The 23,338-nt window shown below is 36.1% G+C and overlaps 1 protein-coding gene across 1 annotated transcript in view; it reads right to left on the bottom strand.

Annotated features, from left to right (window-relative positions):
- CTTNBP2 (cortactin binding protein 2) overlaps positions 1 to 23,338 on the bottom strand; it is a 90,375-nt gene that overhangs the window by 5,411 nt on the left and 61,626 nt on the right. Inside the window, exons 9-21 of the mRNA XM_082493267.1 lie at positions 21,072 to 21,189; positions 18,330 to 18,605; positions 17,389 to 17,484; positions 16,889 to 16,968; positions 14,924 to 15,010; positions 14,741 to 14,840; positions 11,718 to 11,870; positions 11,248 to 11,435; positions 8,142 to 8,320; positions 4,367 to 4,572; positions 3,953 to 4,138; positions 1,654 to 1,714; positions 618 to 750 (exon numbers count right to left, since the gene is read on the bottom strand). Of these exons, the coding sequence (XP_082349393.1) occupies positions 618 to 750; positions 1,654 to 1,714; positions 3,953 to 4,138; positions 4,367 to 4,572; positions 8,142 to 8,320; positions 11,248 to 11,435; positions 11,718 to 11,870; positions 14,741 to 14,840; positions 14,924 to 15,010; positions 16,889 to 16,968; positions 17,389 to 17,484; positions 18,330 to 18,605; positions 21,072 to 21,189 (1,863 nt within the window). The remainder of the gene's footprint in view (positions 1 to 617; positions 751 to 1,653; positions 1,715 to 3,952; positions 4,139 to 4,366; positions 4,573 to 8,141; positions 8,321 to 11,247; positions 11,436 to 11,717; positions 11,871 to 14,740; positions 14,841 to 14,923; positions 15,011 to 16,888; positions 16,969 to 17,388; positions 17,485 to 18,329; positions 18,606 to 21,071; positions 21,190 to 23,338) is intronic.

Here is a 23,338-nt window from a genome sequence, read left to right as displayed (position 1 = left end):
CTGCTCCAACAGGCCTCCCATAACCACCCACAACCCAGTCCAGGGGAGAACATAGCCCCAAACCTATGAGCCTTGGAAGCCTCCTTCACTCTCTACTGCCACTGTTAAAGAATTAGGCCAATCCATTCTTTCTTGCTTGGGGCAGCAAAACTGAATTTTACCTACACAGCAGCGGAGCTTTGAGCCAGTTCTGTAATGTTTAATGGGTTTCCATTAAACAAACCAAATGTGCAATGCATTTTAAGAAAAACTTTCTATGTCTTTAAGACTACAAAACAGTTTCCCAGTGGAAGCAATGCTAGCATGAAAGATGACACGGGGAACAATAATGCAGAGAAGGCTACTGTCTCTAGCATTTCTGAGCTTATAAATTTCAGCCTCCACTGCAAAAATCTCTACAAGAAAAAATAGTGAAGCTGTAATTTAAAATAATGTATATTAAATCAGAACACTTACCCTCAAATGTATAATTTATTAGTTGACTTTGGCTTATTCCCAAATAATTTAATAATTTTCTTCAGTTCAAGCAGTGCTTGTAAATTAAAAATTTATTTTAAACACGTAGCAAACAACTGCATATAGTAATGATGTAAATTATTTAAAAACCTTGTGTTTACCTTGCTTATATCAGGCTCAGATTTGCTGGAACACATACTTTGAAGTTCCTGCACAAGATCTACTTCATCATCAGATCCAAGGGACAGCCTTTGCTCCAGATTTAACGTTCTCAGTTGATCCTTCTCTGAAGATCTGGTTAAAAAAAACCCAACACAACAAACTGAGAAAACAATTAAAATTAAGCTATGATACAGAATTTAAAAATAAATATTATACACACCTGGAAAATAGTAATTTATTTCCAAATGACTTTTACTACCACAAACAGAAAGAAAGCAACATCTAAATACGTGGCAGCACTAGTTTTCAATAGTTGTTACATTGTAATAGATCTTCTTTCTATTCAAATTATTCTCTCCATTCTGAAATTCTAACAAAGGATTCTTCTGCCCACTACCTTCAAAGATTCTCTTCTTTTTAAGATGGAGCAATCAATTTTATTCCACTCTCCTTTTTGGACTTAATTCCAAACACTTTAAAAAAAACAACCCAACCCTGCTTTACTCGAAGCATAAGCATTCTATCCGTGCCTGTGAATATGGTAGAACCAAGGATTCAGATTGAAGTCTCAAATGGAGTCCCCTCTGGCCAATTCATATACTTTCTAGAGAAACTCTGTATCATTTAGACTAAAGTGCATGTACTATACCATTTTGAATTGCCATTCAGTAAGCGAAAAGACCCAGAGGCATTTTTAAAATATAATGTAGGTGACAAAAGCATATGGTTGGCTTTTCATACCAAAGTAAGTGTTACATAATACTCTTAAGTCATAGACTATTCTGTTACATAAAAAGACATGTAGTGCTGCAAGGTTTGAATTACAGAAATGGGTTCTAAAATTATATTGAAGTACATAAAATTTATTTTCTCTCAGAAACGAACATTAAAGAGGATTCCTTTCTTCAGGTGTAGTACCAACACATTACCAAATACAAGCTCTTCATCTATTGATTACAATGTGCTGGTTTACAACACAATTTTATCCTCTTTATTTTTTGCTAAGTGTTCCAAATACCAGAAATTAAAACTTACTTTGTGGTGAGAGAAGCTCTTTTCTTACAATTTGGTTGCAACGTAGTCTTAGATTTTATACCTGCACAAAAAAGAGATTGACTTATTAGTGTGTTATTATGTGTGTTGATTTTGTCATTCTGAAATCTGTGATGAACAGGGAAAGTGTGTTCCCATTTACCTGCAATTTATATCAATAGAGTCTGTCAAAGATCAGAATACATCCCTTGAAACTGTTCAGAGTAGCATTAGGGCCACATGGTAGTGCTAAAATGGCAAATGGGGCATGAGTCGCCCAAGCCTTTGTGGAAGACAGAACGTGAGGTTTCTGTGCGAGGCACTAGAACCACCTTATTGGTTCTCTCAGAGAAATCACTTGTCAACAGGAAAAGATTTAAGTTTCCTTCATTTAAGTAAAATCAAAGAACTTGCCCTTACTTGGTACCAGGAACAATTGATACTGATAGTCAGAAATGGAAGGCTACGAAAATTGTATTCACCATCCCATTTTTTACTTATATTCACAGATATTAGCTGGACTCCAAGAACATTCTCAGGTACATGATACAGTATCAACCATCCTACTTCAGGTTATGTTCATTTCATTTCTTAAATCCTCTTAGTGGGATTAGGTAAATTCACAATTCAAACCAAGAACTAGCAAGCAAAATCAGGACAAGAGATTTGCAGTTCAGCAAAAGCAGATTTCTTTCTGAACAAGAGCTGAAGAAATTAATAGCTCAATTTAGCATTACAACATACCAGGCATCAGGTATTTCAGTCTTTTATATAAGAGACAATTGAGGCTAGAATCTTACTGTTTCTAAAGTGCGCGTGTGTGTATAAGCCTTTCTCTGTAAATCCATTCCTAACTCTTCTCTCTGAAGGAGTTACCTCCATTCTCTAAAAGCAAAAATAAGTAATTTGATTTCTTCCTCTAGATATTTTCCTGTTTGACATTGTACTTGGTGATGGTATTCCTAAGTTTTCCTTCTAGACACGTGTACTTTTAGAAGAATGATGTGTTGCTTCTGCACATACCCAGACGTTATCCCTGTGTAGCAAACTGCTTGTTAGATGGCTCACGATCTTGAGGTGAAAAGACATTTCAAAAGTGTCAGCTACTAATTTAATTTTCACATTTCTATGCACACATAGGCCCAGTCATATAAAGCCTTCTTTATGAAGCCTTCTTTCACTTTGAGGGTCATAAGGCACTGGAACTGGTTGCCCAGAGAGGCTGTTGAGGCCCCATCCCTGGAGGTGTTTAAGGCCAGGCTGGACGTGGCCTTGGGCAACCTGGTCTAATGGGAGGTGTCCCTGCCTACAGCAGGAGGGTTGGAACTCGATGATCTTCAAGGTCCTTTCCAACCTAAACCATTCTATGATTCTATGATCAAGGAGCATACTGAAAATGATGTAGAAACTTAATGAAAACTTTCAGTATCTGCGACTACACAGAATATTGTACATTTATTTTTTGCAATTAAAGTGAAATTTAAAACCAAAGATCTCTTCCTTCCACTACAAGGCTTTTAGGTTATTCTACTCAATTTATCTAATAAGATTGAACAAGGGATGCTTGATTTGAGGATGCATATATTAATTTAATTTTACTTGCATTCAGACAATAGAAATTATTGTAGTGAAGCTATAAAGTATGTGTAAAACCCCCCTAAAATTAGGTATATTGTAAATTAGAATCATAGAATGGTGTAGGTTGGAAGGGACCTTAAAGACCACCTAGCTATGGGCAGGGACATCTTCCACTAGACCAGGTTGCTCAAAGACCCATCCAGCTTGGCCTTGAACACCTCCAGGGATGGGGCCTTCACAACTTCTCTGGGCAACTTGTTCCGGTGTCTCACCACCCTCAGAGTAAAAAAATTCTTTCTAATATTGATTCTAAATTAGGTGCTGAACTAAAGAGTAATAATCAAATAATGAAGCTTTCTGTCATCTGGTATTGAGGAAGACAATGACAGAGCATCATTCCATGCAGTATGAGGTGGAACCACTGCTCAGTCTTCCACCATCTGAGCCAATGCCCATCTCATTATCAGACAACAGGAAGGGCATTAGAACAAACAAACAAACAAAAATTAGGATAGCTCATAGTCACAAAGAATTAATTTGGGTGGAAAAAAGTACACAATTTTTTACTGGTAAACATAATCATGAGTGTCATTTAATTACTGGTAAACATAAACATGAGTGTCATAAGAATTTTTAATTAATGAGGCAGAAGAAAAGTTAGATTCATATCGATGCAGCTTAAAACCCCACACCTTCTTTCAGAATTGAAAATAGAAAGTTTTACCTTCAGTATTCGTCTCCTGCTTATTCCATGACTGGGAGGGTAAATGGCCTGACTTTTTGCGAGGACTTGTGCTCACTTTTCTCCAAGAAGCATTCTCACCTCTTTTCTTACTACAATTTTTGTAGTTCGAAACCACGGATAAAGGAAAATTTCCTCCCTTAAAATCTGCTATATAATTATCTAGCTCTGAAACAAAAGTAAAACAATGTTAAGAAGAATTGACTGTTGCAAATGGTTCTTCTTTGACTACCTTATACAACTACTTAGTTTAGTGACTGTGAATGCTTTTAATCACACAACCTCCGATCATAACTACAGCTCTGCTTTGTGGAAGTTTTAAAAAAGGAATCAAACAGTTAAAGGCCCCACTTTGGCAATGTACAACTACTTGCCTTTCAGACTGTTCACTCTTACCTGTTCTGGGTAGAGGACAGCCATGCAAAACAGCTTTATTTAGCAAGATACTGAGAGCAGCTTTAACAACAGCCTGTTGACCTTGGCTAGGATTTTTTTTGGCTATTGCTTGTCCTGGTACAGATGGCCTTTTCACAGAGGCTCTGGAGAGTATTGCTTCTTGAACTCTGGGAGCTATCACAGCATTCCATAACTTGGACATCCACCTGTAGGCACACAGACAATCCATTGACTTCAGAGACTATTATCAAACACCAAGATTTTATACTTTAGGTAACATAGGAGATTTTGCATTTTCAGGAAGCACATATATTTTGGGCCTCCTATCGTACCCCATGTCAGAGAGGAGCTGATTTTATATAAGGTAGGGTTTATTTGTTTGTTTTATATTAAATTATTTGATCTAACTTTCTTCGGGTTGCTTTGGCAAACTATTTACCACCTGATGCTTTTCTTCCTTTAGATAAGGACTATAAAAACATCCTTTTCATTTTAAGGCTAAAAGAATGTTCCAGAAAGATGTATGCTCACGTATACACAAAAAAATCCCCTTTCCCCTTTGCCAGTGCACGGAGAAGTTTCCATGCTTGCAGGTGTTCATTCACAGCCTATTTGCTGTCAGAGTGGGAAAAAGGAGGTATTCAGTTATGATTGCACCCTTTCCAGTATTCTTCCATTTCCAAACTTGTCCAGCTTACAAGACCGTTCTACTTGTACAGCTGCCTTGCTCTCACTCTCCTTTTGTTTATTTGATCTATGGTGAACTGTGTTTCCAGGATGCTGTGGATTTTCCAGATTGTCTGGTTTAGAGACTGGGTCTGATTACAAAAATTTTATTCAAAGGGACATGGTTCTTCTGGCACTTTTGCTTTTCTAAGAGAGAAATATTATGTTGTTTTAGCACAGAAGTGGAAAAAAAATTATTAGGAAATAAATAAATGTTATTTCTTACAGTTTATAGTTCTTAAGGGATAAAGGCTAGGAGTTTCAGGCTTAGGGTTCAGCTCACATCAACAACAGACAGTATGACAATCTTTTTTAGATCAAATCCAGTTCTTTTTTTTTTCCCCCTCATACCCTCCCTATGGGAGGAAGATGGTAAGATTGAGAGTCAGAGGTTTATATTGGAGGTCTATAAGAATTGATAGTCCATAATGCTGTGCTTCAGCTTTGCAGAAATCCATTTGGAAAAAGTGAAGGATAAAATGTCTGTTTCACTTAAATGAACCTTTTTGTTGGATACTTTGATACACAGAAGCCATTGTACTACTGAAAAGATTATGATGACTTTTTTGGCTTTTTTTTTTTTTTGTGGTTTTTAAAGTTAGAATGCATGAGTCATTTGACAGATGCATTCTTGGTTAGTTATGTAGCATAAGATTGAGTTTTTATGATCTATGACCATGCTCCAAAGTGCTAGTACAAGCTTGAGAAAAGTTACATTACTTAGAAAAATAACTAGCACAGTTGTTAAGACGTAAAATGCATATTGGAGCTGCTCCTTGAAGCTTCCTTACCACAATGTTGTAGATACAGTCTGCTTCTGCTAGCTGTGTTAAGCTACCAAAATAAAAATTGCTTTCATTTTATTAATAAATTACTCTGTCTCTCCATTTCTGCCTATGCAAGCTTTTGACATTTTGCAATACTGCTAGTAGAAATGGTCAGAAATGAATGCTGCAAAAATTAATTGAGCTCATCCTAATCTAACAGTTAACAATTGATGGGCTGTACAATGCCATCTCTCTAAATAAAATTCCACCACTATTTTTACATTTAGTTTTACATTTGCACTCATCATCTTGATTAAGTCCCCAGTTCTTTGATATAGCTGATACTTAGGAAAGGTATAGCACCCTCCTGCCCCTGAAAAAGAGCTGTAAAGTGAAACTCTTTCCTGTTGTAACATCATCTTTAATTCCCTAGATCAAAAATAAGAAAAAAATGTAGCTAAATTTTTCCTCATTTATTCACTCTGCTCTCCAAAACATGTGAAGCTAGGTGAAACAGCACGCAGCGGGAAACCATCTCCTGTCACGCCTGGTCTCTCCGTTCCCAGCTGCCGGTTTCTACCCCTTGTCTTATGCTAACACTTAGACCAGAACAAACCCAGTTTGTAGATAGCTGTCTACTGTCTTAATGAATTGAACTGACTCTGTAAAGCTTTAACAAATGCAAAAAGCAGCAGAATAGCACAGTGGAGAGGAGGGGCAAGAGGACAGGAGTGGTTAATTAGGTTGAAATAACAGCAACCAGTGAGCTGCTAATTAAACCTATTTATTGCTAGTTATATGACCACACTGTAAGCCATCATGCTGCTAAACTAAAAGCATCCAGTAAGTGCTCATTGGAGCTGTACTTTTTAATTGTTTATTAGTGGACAAAAACTACAGTAAAATGAAGAGTCAGATGGCATATCGCTACTGTAAAACACATTTTGGGGTTGTGCTCAAAATAAAGCATTGTGAATGCAGTCAAAGTTACACTTAAGAGAAATCCAAACTCAGAAATGCGTAATTAAGGTATCCATAGTTTTTCTGCCCTCTACTAATGCCATTGCAATAAATAAACGATTAAGACATTTCAGAGGACATGATTCAAGTGGAAGACGGGAGATAGATGCACAGTATGCTTTATTCTTTTTTTATTTCATAGCATCCATTAATTTTCAAGTCAATGCTACATCTAAATTTAGACTTCAATAATTACTCTGGATATTAGATGACCTCTCATTTTAGGAAAGAAAATAAAAAGGAAAATGAACAAGCAAAATGTATCAAGAACTGTAGACAGGACAAAAGATGAGAAAGCCAATGCACGTGCTAAGCAAAGAATACGGGAAGAAGGGTCAGCAGAAAATAGTACAAGAGGGAAAAGCCAGAGAGGGAACAGTAATGGCATTTAAGGAGAATGCTATGAAGCAGAGTGAGAAAAGTAATGTTGCACCTCCAGAAACCAACATTATTATTTGAGTTCTGAATAAGTTTGAATCTTAATTAAGGGCTCATTACCTTTCTAATATAGCCAAGCAACATCTTAGTATGAAAGGAATACATTTTAAAATTCGATAATTATTTCTCGTATCACTTGCTAGCACTTTGCAGAAAAGTTGGCATGTGAGCAGATGTTCATGTAATATGCACTATGCAAGAACAGACAAAATTTTCATCATTATTCTGTTATTTTACTGGACATCTAGCCATGTGTATAGCTAAAAAGTATATATCTGCCTTATTTACTATGCTAATACATCTGTGAAATTTTATGTGTGTTTAAAAATGATACCAGATATTAGAAAGAGTGAGAAATCATTCCGCTTCTCTAGATTTCCCTCACACAACTTCCCTCAAAAGGAAACTTTACCAACTTTTCAAGGTCAGAATTCTTGAACCTTATTTTGGTCTGTTCGCTAATGAACAGCTTTCTTTACAGTGCTGTCTTGAAATGAAGAATAAAACCTTTTAAGCATTGAGCAATATTAGCCATTCCAGTACAAGTAATATTTTGCAATGTCTCTGTCAGAAAAATAACTGAAAGACCACAGAAAAAGGCTGACCTTCAACTACTGTTAAAAAGCCAGTTCCCACTTGCGTCCTTCAGAATTGCCCTTCTAGTAATTAAATATTGAACAGAAGTCTTAAAACTTTCAATAACTTCTGCTGAAATACTTTCAAGGTTGCTCAGTCAAATGGCTTTTGGGAGAAACATAACTGCTACATTGGTAGTAAGTATTCAGTTGCACTGAACAGAGTCAAACAGGAAACAGAAATCTTACTTCACTGTTGCTTGGCCATGCCCTGGCACCACAGGACAAGAGAAGAAATGTTTTGGCCCCATAAGTGCTTCAGGTGCTCCTAGACGGGATAAGCAAGAGTTCAGCTGGTGCCAAACAGCAAGAATCCAGTCTATGATCTTGCACACAGGATCACATGGAGGAGGTACTTTCCCTCTGAACTGCAGAAAGAAAAGATGTTTGACATGACATAAACCCTCCGCTGCAAACGCTTTCCTTGAAACCCCAAGAAGGCTTGTGGTTTTCTTTCCTGCTATATTGCTTTTATGAAAATCAGGAACAGTCAAAAACTGGTCAAACTTTTTTATGGAGTATACTGAAGCCTTGTATTAAAACTTATTTCCCCAACTACACTTAAAAAGATTTAATTATTTATTTTGAATATTTAATTATTTTCTTCTTATGATTTCTTTATCAATAAACTGACAAGTGTCTACCTTTTTGTGGGAAACTGAGACGGAAATTTGGCAGCAGTGCTTTCTCTGTGGTGTTTAAGATTAGGATTGCAAGAGGCACGTACCATATCCTGTGCAATATATATGATATAAATCGGGCATATAAAAGAACATACAATCACACTGAACAGGAATGTCTGATCGAGGCATGTCCTCAGTGGATTTCTATATTGATTTTACACTCGGTAGCAATGAAGGAAAGATGCCTTCCTCTAAGACTTACATTTCTTAGCACGCCTTGTTAAAGGCAAATTACATGGTGCCAGAAAAATCTTCTATTTCATTGAACTCCAAGTTATAGTCTTCATCGTCCTAATCCTAGGATTATCCTCTGGAACAGTTTGAATTAATGGAAGCATCAAAAGATGAAGTAGGGATAGTATTTGCCAGTAGTGAAGCCAGACCTTCTTGACAGACTGTACAGGTGAACAATTTAATGTTAATGTAGAAAAACATTTAAACTCTTCCCATATATTCTAATAAACCAAAATAAGGGAAAAGAGCTTTTTATCTGAAAACAAGACTCTTAAGGCACAAGCAAGGATCTCAGAAATAGTCTATTGTTCAAACAATAAATGTGCTTTTACTTTCCCTGAGACTTTCATAACAGATTAATCTTTCTTCTACTTTTAACATTAGAATCCACTATTTTAAGATCCACACCAACTGCCATTTGAGTCTGGGGTTTGCATATGGCACATATATGTAGTAAAAACAAATGTACTAGTACACTGGGCATTTTTATTAATTATTTCATTAGGGAAGACACAGGAAGACAAATGGCTTTTTTCTCCAAATAGCCATCATCTGCATATACGCTTTAGAGAAAATAAACTTAATAAACTACCCAAATTCTGTTCAACTACAGTCAGAGGTAGGAGCCTATTACATTGTTAAACTCTAACTTATGAGACTAAGGATTGCTTTTAACCCTAAACAAAATAAGTCTGAAAATGGCATCTGTTACACGATGCTGCAAGCTCTGGTAAGCAAAGCAGTTTGGCAGGGTAAGTTTGATCCAGCCTTTGTCTGTGAACAAGTCAGAATATCACTGCTTCTGCAACTGTCTGCATTGCTGTGTTTCCTGGCCTTGTGCTTAACTGAAGACAGTCCTTCTCTCTGATCTTGAATGATCTACAATCAAAGTGTTTCTGTCCTTTTATAAAGGGGCTTAGATCACTTGATATTCTCCAGTTTAGGCTCGACAATACAAGCTTTCTCCTCCAGAGGATGGAATAGAACTCTGCTACATACTTCTATTGCACTGTCCTCTGGCCTATACCTCATTCCAGTGCCATAGCGTATCTGCAAGATAGCAGCTTCAACCAACCCACCTACTTGCCTACACACAATTGCTACCCTCTCCATCCTTTGCAAGGATTCTGGAAACCATCCAGACCCTCAATCGGACAACAACTCATAATAGTTCCAGCTTACTATGTCTGTAGGGACTCAAAGATTCAAAGCACACGGGAGGGGGAAAAAGTAAACAATGTTTCACACAGAAAAAAGTATTTATAAATAACTATGCACCTGAAAAAAGTAATCTAAGAAAAGATACATTTCACATGGGTCTTTTTTTATATTCTGTATTACTGTTCTTACTATTAAAGAATACCTAGGAACGTTTCTAAATTTCCTCATTACCATAACTGAAATATTCAGTTACCACACATTTCCTCTTTTGTATCGCATTGAATCAGTAACTTTCATAAATGAGTAATGTGGCACAGGATACAGGAGATGACATCCCCAAAGATAACGAAGACACATTCAGCTGAACACACAGAACTGACAGTAGGTCTGTTGTCCCAGACCAGGACTCTTTACTACTGACAGTTTTTTCTACTTGTAGAACAATGACCCTTTTTAAGCCTGTTGAAAACTCTGCTGCCAAGATTATTTTCCTTTGCAGCTGTTTCGATTAAACTCCCCCTCCCAAAGTCTAACACTGCCTGACTGTCTGCAATAGCTGCTATCACACTGGAATAATTTTCTTCCAAATAACTTTCAAAATTCCACAATTCTGCTTTTGCCCACATCTTTCTTTTCATTTCCCATCCTCCATTTATTTATTCATGTTAAAACAGACTTCGCATCTTTATTCTCTTTTGGAATTTTCTTCCAGCTTCAGCAGGCCTATTGGCTCAAAACAACCTCCCTGCTGATATATTTTCACCCCTCTTTCCTCTTTCATTTGAAAATCATGAGAACTCTTTTTGCTGCTTAAAACTTAGAAAATACACACAGGACATATAACTATCTTAATTTAGATATACAGGATAAATTCCTTGAGAAAGGGATTTTACATTTGCTGAACAGCTTCTTACTATCATGCTCACACAGAGAATGAAAAAAATTACCGAAGGACGTTTTCATAAAGTGGATAAGCAAGTATCCACAGTATCATCACTTGCAGCCAATCTGTGTGTTTATGCTAATCTGCCATGGCCACACACCTTCCTATATGAGGCCAAGCACAACATTTACAGACCCATAGCCTGTATCTTCCCAGAAATGGATGCTTTTTCACTAAACAACTTAATTATCTGCTCAGCATTTGACATTACTATCATACATATTTCACAGACCTGGTGATGAATAAAATTCCTGAAGCTGATGCAAATTCTTACCTTGTTTATAACTTTTCTTCTCAAAAACCTTTGAAGCAAGCCACGCATTGGTTCCCCATCCCATCTAAGTTGAACCCAACGGAAATGCTGCTGAACCAGCAGGTCAGAGCCATGAAGATGACACTTTGCGATTGTCCCCAGCAAAAAGCAGTTCTCATGAAAGTAAAAGGCACCAGAAACTCCATTTGCTAAAAATGAACCATAAAAAAACAACAATGAAATACTCAAAGCTTCGACAGGATTTTGTACAAAAGAAAGAAGCAGTGACATCATTAGAAAGAAAAAAAAAAACACCACCTAAATTAAATTAGACTTTAAAAATGCTATATTTGGTTAAGAACAACTGTTTGCAATAAAATATAAAAACTGAGCTAATTGCAATTTTCTCCTTTAACTTCCCTGTTTGTCATGTTTTATAATACAGCCATACCATAGTAAAAACATTTCTCCATCCCAAATTCTTTAAATACCTCTTTGAATAGTGCAAGGATTTTCTGAGCTGCGATTTTCAAGAGGTGCCAGAAAATCTCCTAGTAATTCAGATAAAGAAGCTCTCTCCAGATTTTCTAAGATCACAATGGTTGTCTTGCTTACAGGAGGCTGTTTAACTGGGACCAGACAAGCTGAAATATAGAAATCCCATTAATGTCTACTTATGAAAATTGACTTTTATGTATGTATACAGCTTTTACTGCTATTAATGCAACAAAGGATTTTTTTAATTGTATTTTTTGCCTTTTAACTTGTTCACAGAAGCAGACAGATGGTATAACATGTTCAGAACTGGCAGCATAAAAATCAAACAATGGAAAGAATATTATACTGTAAAATAAGAAAAAAAAATTGAAAGCTATTATTAAAATAAATTCCTGAAATGGATATAATGGGATCTTCATAGATTGGAAGGATTTCAGCACAATGAAAGTAAATACAACAGAAAAGATAGCAAAGCTCTCTGGAAATGTTTCTTTCATTTGCTGTAATACATCTTAAACTTTTAACATGTACTCTTTATACTATATAGTGATAAAAGAATTCAGAATATTCCATCTTTATAAGAAACTTAATCACTCTGTGAGATTGCCTATTTGTTTCCTACTATCTTCTCTTCAAAACTTCCTTCAATATATTTAAGAATCACCCAAATAATGAGAGCTAGTTTGAGGCACAAACAGTAGCTCCTGAACCTAATAGGCATTAAAATTATCTATATATCACCCTTTTTCATGTTTCAGATATTTTCCTTTATTTTTCCTGATTTTAACATATTGCCTACAAAAGATATAGACTTTGCACGTATTCCTGTAACGATAAATCCCAGAACAATGCTTCTGTAATACAAATATTAAACAAAACGTTTGTCTTGGCTATACTGTGCCTTGCATTGTTTCAGAACTTTTTGAAGGTGGTACTAAAGGAAAATGATGAGTAATAGAGCAAAACTTAGAGCAACTGACTGGAGCTGATGATTGCTATTTATTTGCAGTTTCCTGAATGTTACTGCCCTGTCTTACTGCTGGATAGCAGGGAGGACAAGTACCTCCTCTGTGTCTGACAGAACCATTTAGAGAAAGGAGGAGAATGGTCTCCTAGGAGAGGAGATGTGGCAGAACAATGGAGAAAGAAGCAGGCGGAAAAATGAGATACTCAACCTGCAGCAGAATGCTGAAATACAAGCACAGACTATTAAGAACAGTGTGTTGCTGACATAGTAAAGCATTCAAAAGAAGCAGCTTCCCTAAGAGACAGTGGCTAGTAAATAAACCAGAATATGAATGATTTTCTGGCCTGCAGGCCAAACACCAAACCCTAGCTGAATTCTGACTGAATGGTCTCTTCTCCTCTCCCAGGAAAAAGGTATGGGTTGATCCTCTCAAAGCTCTGGCTGTCTCAAAGTTTCATCATGGTAGCACATGAGAATGCATCCGGAGGCGCTGCATTGGTACAATTGAAACTGGTACAATCTCAAATGCCTAAAGCCCAGCCTCTTTCAATAAAGAAAGTAAAATGTAAAAATCACAGCTCCCAAAACACAAGGTTATTCCAAGCAGGAATGACATTTGTCGCCTTTATTTATAATGTGAATGATCATATTGAATGAGAGGTAAAGTTAAGATCCTAGAGCTGTAGAAGAGGCCATAATAATAAAAGAGAAAAGCCCAGCATTTTTGGATGAAAATGAAGTCTTGCTACCAAGGTTAGATTCAAATTATATTGCTAGCTTTTGTCAACAAAAAATCCCCAAACCTAAAACCTCATAATACAGACATGGAAAAGAAATAGAAGAAAGCTGAAAAGAGGTGAAAGTAACTACATATCTGAGAACTGCTTGCAAACAGCAAAAATGTATTTGAGCTAAAATTCATTTGAACAGTATCAAAGAAAAGGAAGAATCATATCACCTTTCAGGCTCCTACATTATTACTGTATGTGTAATATTATATATTTTATTTTTGCTACATTATTTTATATATTATATATTAATATTATATACTTTATTATTACTGCATGGTTAATACTATGGCCAAATAAAAGAAATTAGAGTTCGAATGCATGTGTATGGGCAAAACACAGCACAACCTGCCCATTAAAAAGCCCTCCACAGAAAATATTGCTTTTCCCTTCACTTTTAGCACTATTCCTTTTTTTTTTTTTTTTAACACTTTTTTCTTAATTCTGACTGACCCATGTGATCTCATTCTTCTGCTTCCATATTTAATTTATGCATTTTCATTGTCATTAATCTTTGGCTACTTTATCCTTTTTTTCACTCTTATCAATTACTCATCATGAATTTACACAGACCTGTATACACTGACCATTCTGAGAATACTTCATTGTGGAGCACCCAAGTAACAGGACTTTAATCAACATTTAGCTACTCACATCCATTAAGAGAAAACTGTTCATTTTAATGGAAATTCAACTTTTTCTCATAGTAATGGGTCAGAATATACACACTAACATTTGTCTGCCCGTGTGACAAAATTTGGCTCAGAACCACACATAAGTATCCAGTAAACAAGCATATACCAAAAGCAAACGCTCTGACTTTTTAAGAACTCATTCACTGCTCCTTTTATTCCCAGAAAGACAATAATTATAGTTTCCATTCTCATATTTAAAAAAACCCAACACATTAGAACAGCTAAAATAAGGCAACAATAGACCTTCATTTCTGATTTAGTAGAACTGAACCATAGCAATCAACTTTTAAAGGCTCACAAACAAAGGGAAAAAGGAATGAGACAGAAAAAAATATTAAGAACTATTAATTTTACTTTAATGGTGCGAACCTTTGACAGAGCTCCCTATTGGACTGTTTTTACCTCAGTTTAGACTCTTATCATTATTCCCCAAGCACCTGGAAAACTATGGGTTCTGTTAAAACAGGCCACCCATTATGCAAAATGTTTTAGTGTATTTCTTTACTTTGTACCATTAAAAATTATCCTACAAATTACCCAAATCAGTCCTGCTGAAATAACCTTACCACTACTGATGAACAGTTCTGCAAGCTGCTCCTTGGAGAAATCAGCATCCACTTCAACTTTAACAATTTCACACGTGGATCCTGCAGCCATTTGCTTTTGCTGTGTTGAAAATTTATAGATTTGGTGAAATAGTGCAAACTCTAGTTTATGAACTAATTTAATTCATATGTTTGTGTTAATACCTTCATGCAGGCCGCTATCTGGTATGCTATATAGTCTTGCAAACTTCCTTCTGGACCATGGAAAATGACATTACGGTATTGTTCAACCTACAGACAGACAATAAACTATTCTTGAAAGTTCATAGACTTGGTGTTTTGTTTTTTTTACCTAGATGAGACAACCGGCACGTAACAGCAAAAAAAAAATAAAAAAAAAAATCTTTGTTTTGCACTGGTGGAGCTGATAATCCTTACTATATTATTTTCAAAATAGGCAATATTTGCATACAACATCTTGGAAATATATTGATAAATGTATATCCTAATTTATAAAACTACATGCAAAAGTATTTTGTCATTACAACAATCATTAAAACTTGAAAAATTCATGTAGGAAGGATGAGTTTAGGAGTCACAAATATTTTTTTGGTTTTGCTTTAAAATAGATAAACCAAAATGATGTTAAAATCATCAAAGAGCAGTTTAAGTCACTGTTAATTTAAGGACTTAGATTAAGGACTTTATTTCTAGCTGAAATGGGATCACGTTATCAATATGGTAGAATAAAAATTATTTTATCTGTCCTAACCATAAAATTACTTTATCTCTAAAAAGTCAGTAAGGGAATACACTCACATAATTATTCAATATTGTTGAATACAGCAGAAACATAGAATTATAGCATGGTTTAGGTTAGAAGGCACCTTAAAGATCATATAGTTCCAACCCCCCTGCCATAGGCAGGGACACCTCCCACTAGACGAGGTTGCTCAAAGCCTCATCCAACCTGGCCTTAAACACCTCCAGGGATGGGGCCTCCACAGCTTCTGTGGGCAACCTGTTCCAGTGTCTCACCACCCTCAGTGAAAAATTTCTTCCTAATATCTAATCTAAACCTACCCTTTTCTAGTTTAAAGCCATTCCCCCTTGTCCTATCACTACATGCCCTTGTAAAAAGTCCCTCTCCAGCTTTCTTGTAGGTGCCTTTCAGATACTGGAAGGCTGCTACAAGGTCTCCCCAGAGCCTTCTCTTCTCCAGGCTGAACAACCCCAACTCCTCAGCCTGTCCTCATAGGAGAGGTGCTCCAGCCCTCTGACCAACTTTGTGGCCCTCCTCTGGACTCACTCCAAGAGGTTCATGTCCTTATTATGTTGGGGGCCCCAGAGCTGGACGCAGTACTCCAGGTGGGGTCTCATGACAGTGGAGTAGAGGAGAACCATCTCCCTCGCCCTGCTGGCCACGCTTCTTTTAATGCAGCCCAGGATATGGTTGGCCTTCTGGGCTGTGAGCGCACATTGCTGGCTCATGTTGAGCTTCTCATCCACCAGCACCCCCAAGTCCTTCTCAGGTTGGCTCTCGATCCATTCTCTGCGCAGCCTGTATTTGTGCTTGGGATTGCCAAAACGGGCAATATTTGGCACATAACTCTTCTAACAACATAAAACACCATCCAAGGACACAGCAGAAATGGCGCACATTTTAAATTCATTCTGATTTGATTAGCAATGTTAAAACAAATGATCTATGAATGTTAACTCATATTACCCCATTATCCTTACATTTTGAGGTATTAAATAAACTGTAAGAGGTACAGGACCAATATATATATAAGGTAATAACAAAATTCAGGTCTCAACTAATTGCTTACATGAATGTTATTCTAGTTTACTTTCCCCTCAAAAAGTGGAATGAAATAACTTTAGAATGAAATAAGGTATCAGAGTTTTTAATATATTTTCTTAAGCAGTTCAGTTAATCAGTTGGCAGCTATTTAAAGAAGAAAGTTAATGCCCTCATGCGACTAAAGTTATTGGGGTAAGATTTAGGGGGAACTTTAAAATAAAGTAACAGCTTTCATACCATTTAATTTTTTAGAAGTCTTGACATTCTTTCACGGAATAGAAGATAAATTTTTTTTAGTCAACACTTACAGTAGTATTTTCACATATAAGTAGCACGCAGAGAGAAGCTAGCTCAGTACTTACCAGGCGGAGGTAATTCTGAAGTGTCTGCAGATGGATCATAGATGCATAAGTCACACTATTTAGGCAGCCTTCTTGAGGTCCTTTAAAAAGAGGCACACAAATAACTTTTATAAATCTCTTATGTTTATAAGCATGTATGATGGATAGATATGCTTTTCATGCTGTATTCTACTGCAATCTCCTAAAATTACAGGCTACGCAAATTAAAATGGTGAAGAAATGAAAGGCATTCATTTGCAACACAGATGCACGAGTAACCATGACATAAGTAAAAGGGATATTTCTGTGTAACTGAAAAAGGTAGTAGGGCTTTTATGCGCCAGCGTATTTTCTAAATGTTGTAGACTCTTTCAAATCTAGTTAAACAATTAATTGGATACGATATTTCTGAAGATCAAGCAACACTGGAGAACAAAGCCAGCAGCAAATGATTCACAAATAATATAACCCATAGGAAGCATCTCAATATTCAAAACTGAAAATTATGAATTGAAAATTACCAAACAAAAACACTGTGATATGCTCAGCTCTGTTCTTCTTCAAAAAGTCCCATGGCGGTTGGGAAAAAATCTGTCCTGTTGACCATGAAATATTTCCTGTTAAAAAGAAAAAATAAGAGAGAGATATATTCCCTGTATCTATATAAAGTGTCCTATGCTTAAGCATATTCAGTTGCTTACAAAGATAGTGTGTGTACACTAACAAATTTGACAAACAAAACAGTCCCATGTACTAAATCATACTATTATTTGATACATGACTGAGGATACTAACTTTTTCTGCCAATTAAGACCCAAGTTTAATAGGTAGCCTTTACCTATAAAATAAAGTAAAATCAGATAATTTGCACAGTCTAATGTGAACAGTTTTTTTTGGGGGGGCGGTGGGGGTGCAGGCGGGAAGGGGATTTAAGGTGAAGTACATGCATTTTCAGTATCCTATGCAACTGTTACCACTACTACCCCCACATTTTGGCAAATTTCTCATAATTTTAAAGATTTTTCTGTTTTACCTTGATAAGTAAAGTTACATAAACCAGGAGTAATTCTGTCCTACCTATGCTCATGATTTACAGTCTGGATTACTGTACATCCTGGATGTACTGTAAAGACGTAGGGTGGGCTTTGCTTTGACTTGGTTTGTTTCACCTGTAATACAGATCCCTCCCCCGGAGTACTAAATTTAGCAAAGGACTAATTAACATAGGATGTCATAGTCCCCAGGATGATACTAAAGTGCTTAATGAATTGTACCATACACATAGCTAAAAGAAAAGGATGCTTTCATGCCAGCACTGTTCAAAGTTTCATAGCTAGCATTGGTCTTTCTTAGTCTAAGCTTTAAAAGATCCAGAAATCTAAAGATACTTTCATGTTACAAGATTTCACAAATTCAAGAAAACCCCCAATTTTTGCTTTTCTTATTACACCAATATTGATACCTAGTTTGACAGATAATATACTGCTTGCACTTAGGCCAATGTTGGATTCTGCAGCACTATTAAATGACAGGTCTTCTAGGCTCCTCCATCCATCAGAAGCAATTGCTTGGAAATGGTTTGTCACTGCCTGACTCACTGCTTTTGAAAAATCATCCCATGATGTCTGTTTGCGGATATTTAAAGCACATATTGTGTTTTCTGTATCAAATTCCTCTGTACCACAATGGGCTGGTTCAATGCCACTGACTGAAATCCTTACAGGTACATTAAGAGCATCTGTTGAAAAACAGAAAACCAAGAATGAGAAAAAATTGTAAAACTCAATTAAAAAAATCCTATTATTAAACACCAATACCATCTAATATTGTGAAAGAAAGCTACAAAATATCTCCTGCTACAGAAAAGCAAATGTTAAAGAGCAGCATGGATCACCACCACAAAATCAGAGCAGTGACGAAAAACAAATATCAAGGTATCTATCTTTTTTTTTTTTTGCATTACAAAAAATCAGTATTATTATCCTTAAGTAACAGGAAGCAAGACAAAACTAACTTGATGTTTTATTTCCTCTTTACAGACTAATTTCTTATAAATTAAGACAGATGTTAGGTAGTGTCTTAACATTTCAGTTTATTGTGGTTGTGAATTTTTATTATCAATGCAGAAAGGAATTTTCTGGCACTAGTGCACAAGTGGAAAACACAGTTAGCTGAGCCAAACATCTTTAAATAAAAAGCTAAGACAGAAAATTCACTTGGAAGTGTATATTTGATTTGCTATAGAATAAATTGACAAAATATTTTAAAAAAAAGTAGGAAATTTACACGCGCATTCTAGAAACAAAATTAATTTAATGAAGTTATTATAAATCTTGCTCTTTGAAAAATGGAATACAACTCAACAGAAGAAGCAGCAGTCTATATGGATCATTTAGATGACTAAGTGAAAATGAAGCTATCTTCTAACTTTAATGCCAAAACAATACCTTTCAGAAATTATCCCTGAAATGAAAAATAACTGCACCACAAAAAAAAAAGATATCCGTTTCTTATGAAATCTTGCAACATGATCTTAGTTTTGCTTTTGAGTTCAGAAGCCAAATCTTCAGCTGATACAAACCAATGAAGCTTTCCTGATGTCAGAAAAGCTCTGATTTAAACCCGCTAGCCTACCATAGGGAAAAGATTACTCAAAGGCATCCTTCAGATGTGGGATTGTGAGAAATGTGTCAGAGGCTTGCCCTTCTTATGGCTGGACCTCAGGGAAATGAGCAATGACCATAAGAAATACAGAGGGTTCTTTAAAAGGAAACAGGCCCCTAGGACAGAGGTACAACATACGGCTAAATTTCAGTGCATGTGACCTCTATAGCGTAGCTGGCAATCCTGGCCCCGAGCCTTTCGGACCTGTCAGAGAACATCCTCCTGTCCAACATGCATGTAATTCCTTACAGTGGAAGCCTTACTGGGTTGTGAGGAACGTAGAGGATGGTACGTACACAGCTTACCCAAAATGCAATCTTGGCTTGTTGAGGCACGTATCCAGATGAAAGTGGTGTTTCCAAGCTTCCACAGATCAGATATTGTGGGGGGAAAAAGCTACTTATGATTGCACTGATGTTAACTACATGCTTAAAAAATGAAAGAGAAGAGAAATAGAGTCCAATGGTTCTGACCTGATAAAAGTAGTTGGATTCATGATAAGCCTGACCAGAGAAACAAGGTACTATGACTGATGAAAATACATCCATTTAACAGGCGACACAGTCAGCCATCAGACATTGGCTGCAGTCTGATAAAGAAGCAGACCACAGATGAGTTTCTATAGGAAGTGAATTGTGTTCCCCTCTGCACCCACAGTAAAATGGTAAGAACCTAGATGTTATAATAGCTGAAGAGGAAAATCAGAAGCAGCACACAGAAAGCTTCCCTAATTTGTTGATAATCAGTGAACTCAACTACCCACAGCCCTACATTCCAAAACAGAAAGACAAAAAAAAGTAAATAAATACAAAGCATACAAATCTACAAAGACAATACTTCTGACTATACAGAGAAAGAAAATACAGAACTTGTGAGTGGATGGACTAAGTTCTAACTCAAGAAATACACAGGTCAGCCTGCTCTACTGAATTTTGAGAAAACTTACATAGACGAAAGACTATGCCATGTTCCAACAGAACAATCTTCTGACAGAAGTTATTGATATTGAAAAAAAGAAGTTGCTTGATTGAAAAAAAGAAGTTGCTTGATGCTGTCTCTAAGATTTTCTTTTTAAGAATAAAACAAATAATCCCCTCAAAAATAAACAAGCGACAAATAAAACTATGGTCTAAAAAGAGATTCAGATATGACTAGATGATTGTCTCAGCCTGAGGAAATTTGACAGCTGTCCACCACTAAGTGATTTTTCTGCAAGAATTTGAAGAAAATACAAGAGGATAATAGCTTTGGAAAAAGTAATTACTAATATTATATTCAGAAATTTTAAGAGAATAGGGATATTTGCACACATACATTATATATAATCTTTTCAAATGGTTTAAAAACAAAGACATAAGTAATTTAATAATGTCCTTTATCATATGCTTCTGCAAAATTTCAAGAACAGAAACTTGCTAGGTTCAGAAAACTTAATTTTGTGGTGCGAGAAGAGTGACAACTATGCTTTTAATAGTTCTCTTTTTTGTCCTACAAACTCTTTACTAAAAAGTTTTATATAGCGCAGATAGCATTTACTTACTTAAGTTTTCTAGGAGATGTTTGCAATCATCAGTAGCAACATCATGCAATGTTCGATTACATTTATCTTTTCTCTCAGCCTCTAGTCCACCATGGCTACAAAGGATTTCTAGACAGTTCTGCAAAGGTAAGAACTGTATTATTTACTTGTCCATTTGCTGCATTAAAGAGTTCTACCAATATGCAGTTAGACTTCTAATTGAAGTTCTTACACACGTATTTCCAAAGATAGTCAGATATGGACTTTCTATATACGAGCATCCAAATGATACTCCTCGCAGAGTTGAAAACTAGGAGTAAAAATATTTTATAGCAGACTTGAAAGTCTGAAACCAAGATTTTGAAAAAGCAGAATATATGCAGCCAGGTTTCTACAATCTCCAAGCATCAAACGCTGATCAGTTGAACTGAGAAATTCTTAACATCTGGCCACTAGTTTATGTATTCATATAAGGAAATAGAAGCCCAGCTATGCATCCTGTTTTGAACATCTTGGACTCAATTTTCAAGCAACACTAGAAATGCAATTCTAAAACTTAATACACACTAATTAATGAATCCATTCTGATTCATAAACAGTTTTCGCTTTGCAATTCACAAGTAGGAGTTTCCACCATGCCTGACATCTGAGTGGTACACAGCAAAAGAAAAACAATCATTTAAAAATCACTTTGCAAGCCTCTTTGGCAAGTAAACCTGAATTTCTGCAAGCATAGTAAGAATGCATTTATGTTAAAGTCAGAGCACAAATATTTTGTGGATACCAACACTGTGATGCCCTCTTAAAATTCAAATGCTTAAAAAAACTTCAAATGCTCAACAAAAGCAAAAATTCATTACAGTTCATTAGAAATAAGCTACTAACAGATAAATTTGTATTGGTACAATCATACTGTAACATGAAAAAATATCAATTATATAGATCCTCCAAAACTAGCAAGGTAAAAAAAAACCAAACCCTTATAAAACTCCATTCAAATGTTAATTGATTAGCGACCAGAAGACTTAAGTCCTGATTCCTAATAATCATCCATTCAGCAACAGTAAGGGTGGCCTTCATGAAAGCATTGTCATCCTCAGATATGCCTTTCAAGGACAGATATCCATATTAAAAAAGACACCATCAGAAATGATACTAGTTAATAAAGTATTGATAACCTCTGGGGTTAATCAAAGTGGAGAAACCAAACCTTGAAAACACAGAGAAGCAGCTATTAAGTATTTTGATTCAGAACAGTGGCTTGTTGCAGGTTTGGCTGTTGTTACCTATTTTGTAGCTGTTCTAACAGAAAATCTTTTCTCAGTATATCTGATACTCTGACACCTTTCATAAACATAGCAGTCATTCAAGCTATTCCAGCACTTGTAAGAACTTTTTAAAGAATCAATTAGTTCATTAACTTTGCCAGAAGAAAATTAGCCAGAAAAGGAAAAGCATATATTCTCGTCAGGTTAGTAAGTTAACTGTGTCTCTCAAATGGGTGACATGAATGGCAAAGAGCAGAAGGCAGAGGACTGAACTGTGAGGCTGAAAGTGGGAAGTAAAGAGGGAAGAAAGAAGTAGGAGAGAACAAAGAAATGAGGCTTATTTCTTCAGTAAAATGAGAAGTTTTGTTGGCTCTGGTGCCTGTGAAATAGCAGCTAAGATCACCTGTAAAGAATGGCACCTACCAATTGCAAAAGAAAAGGGGGCAAGTGCCACACTGTTTATATGGAACTATCGTGTAGTGTCATGAATGACATGCAGTGCAGATAAAGAATTAGAGTAGGAAGTCAAAGTGTTAACAGTACTTGAAGATGGCTATTAAACTTTCTTTAGCTTCTTAATATCCCAAACACCTCTCGAGTCAATAAATGCATTTAATCAAATACAATTATATGAAGTCTCGGCAACATCAAAACCAGGAATCTGACTACCAGCTATATATTGCCTTCACCACCTAAGAGAATACCCTCAATGGAGTTGACTTGGAACACGCTCAGAAACAAAACCATGAGTTATTAATGAAAGGTATACGTGAAGACTTCCAGTGTTAGTGCTTTCAGAGAGAACACATAGCCCAAGCCTCTTTTAGACAGTAAATAAAACCTAGCTTCAAAGTTCCTGAGGATTATATTATTGCAGAAAGAAGCAACATATTGCACACTATTTAGTATTTGCAGACTATACAAATACCTTAAACTCCATCTAAACTGAGATGAGTGAAAACTGAAATAAGAGCCTGTACCTGCCTAAAAGACACTGATAATGGAACATTGACTCTGTTT

This window comes from Vanellus vanellus (assembly GCF_965231255.1).
Source record: "Vanellus vanellus genome assembly, chromosome: 1".
Classification (NCBI taxonomy): domain Eukaryota; kingdom Metazoa; phylum Chordata; class Aves; order Charadriiformes; family Charadriidae; genus Vanellus; species Vanellus vanellus.
The sequence above is the reverse complement of the archived record's forward strand: the minus strand, read 5'-3'. Positions and strand labels throughout refer to the sequence as shown.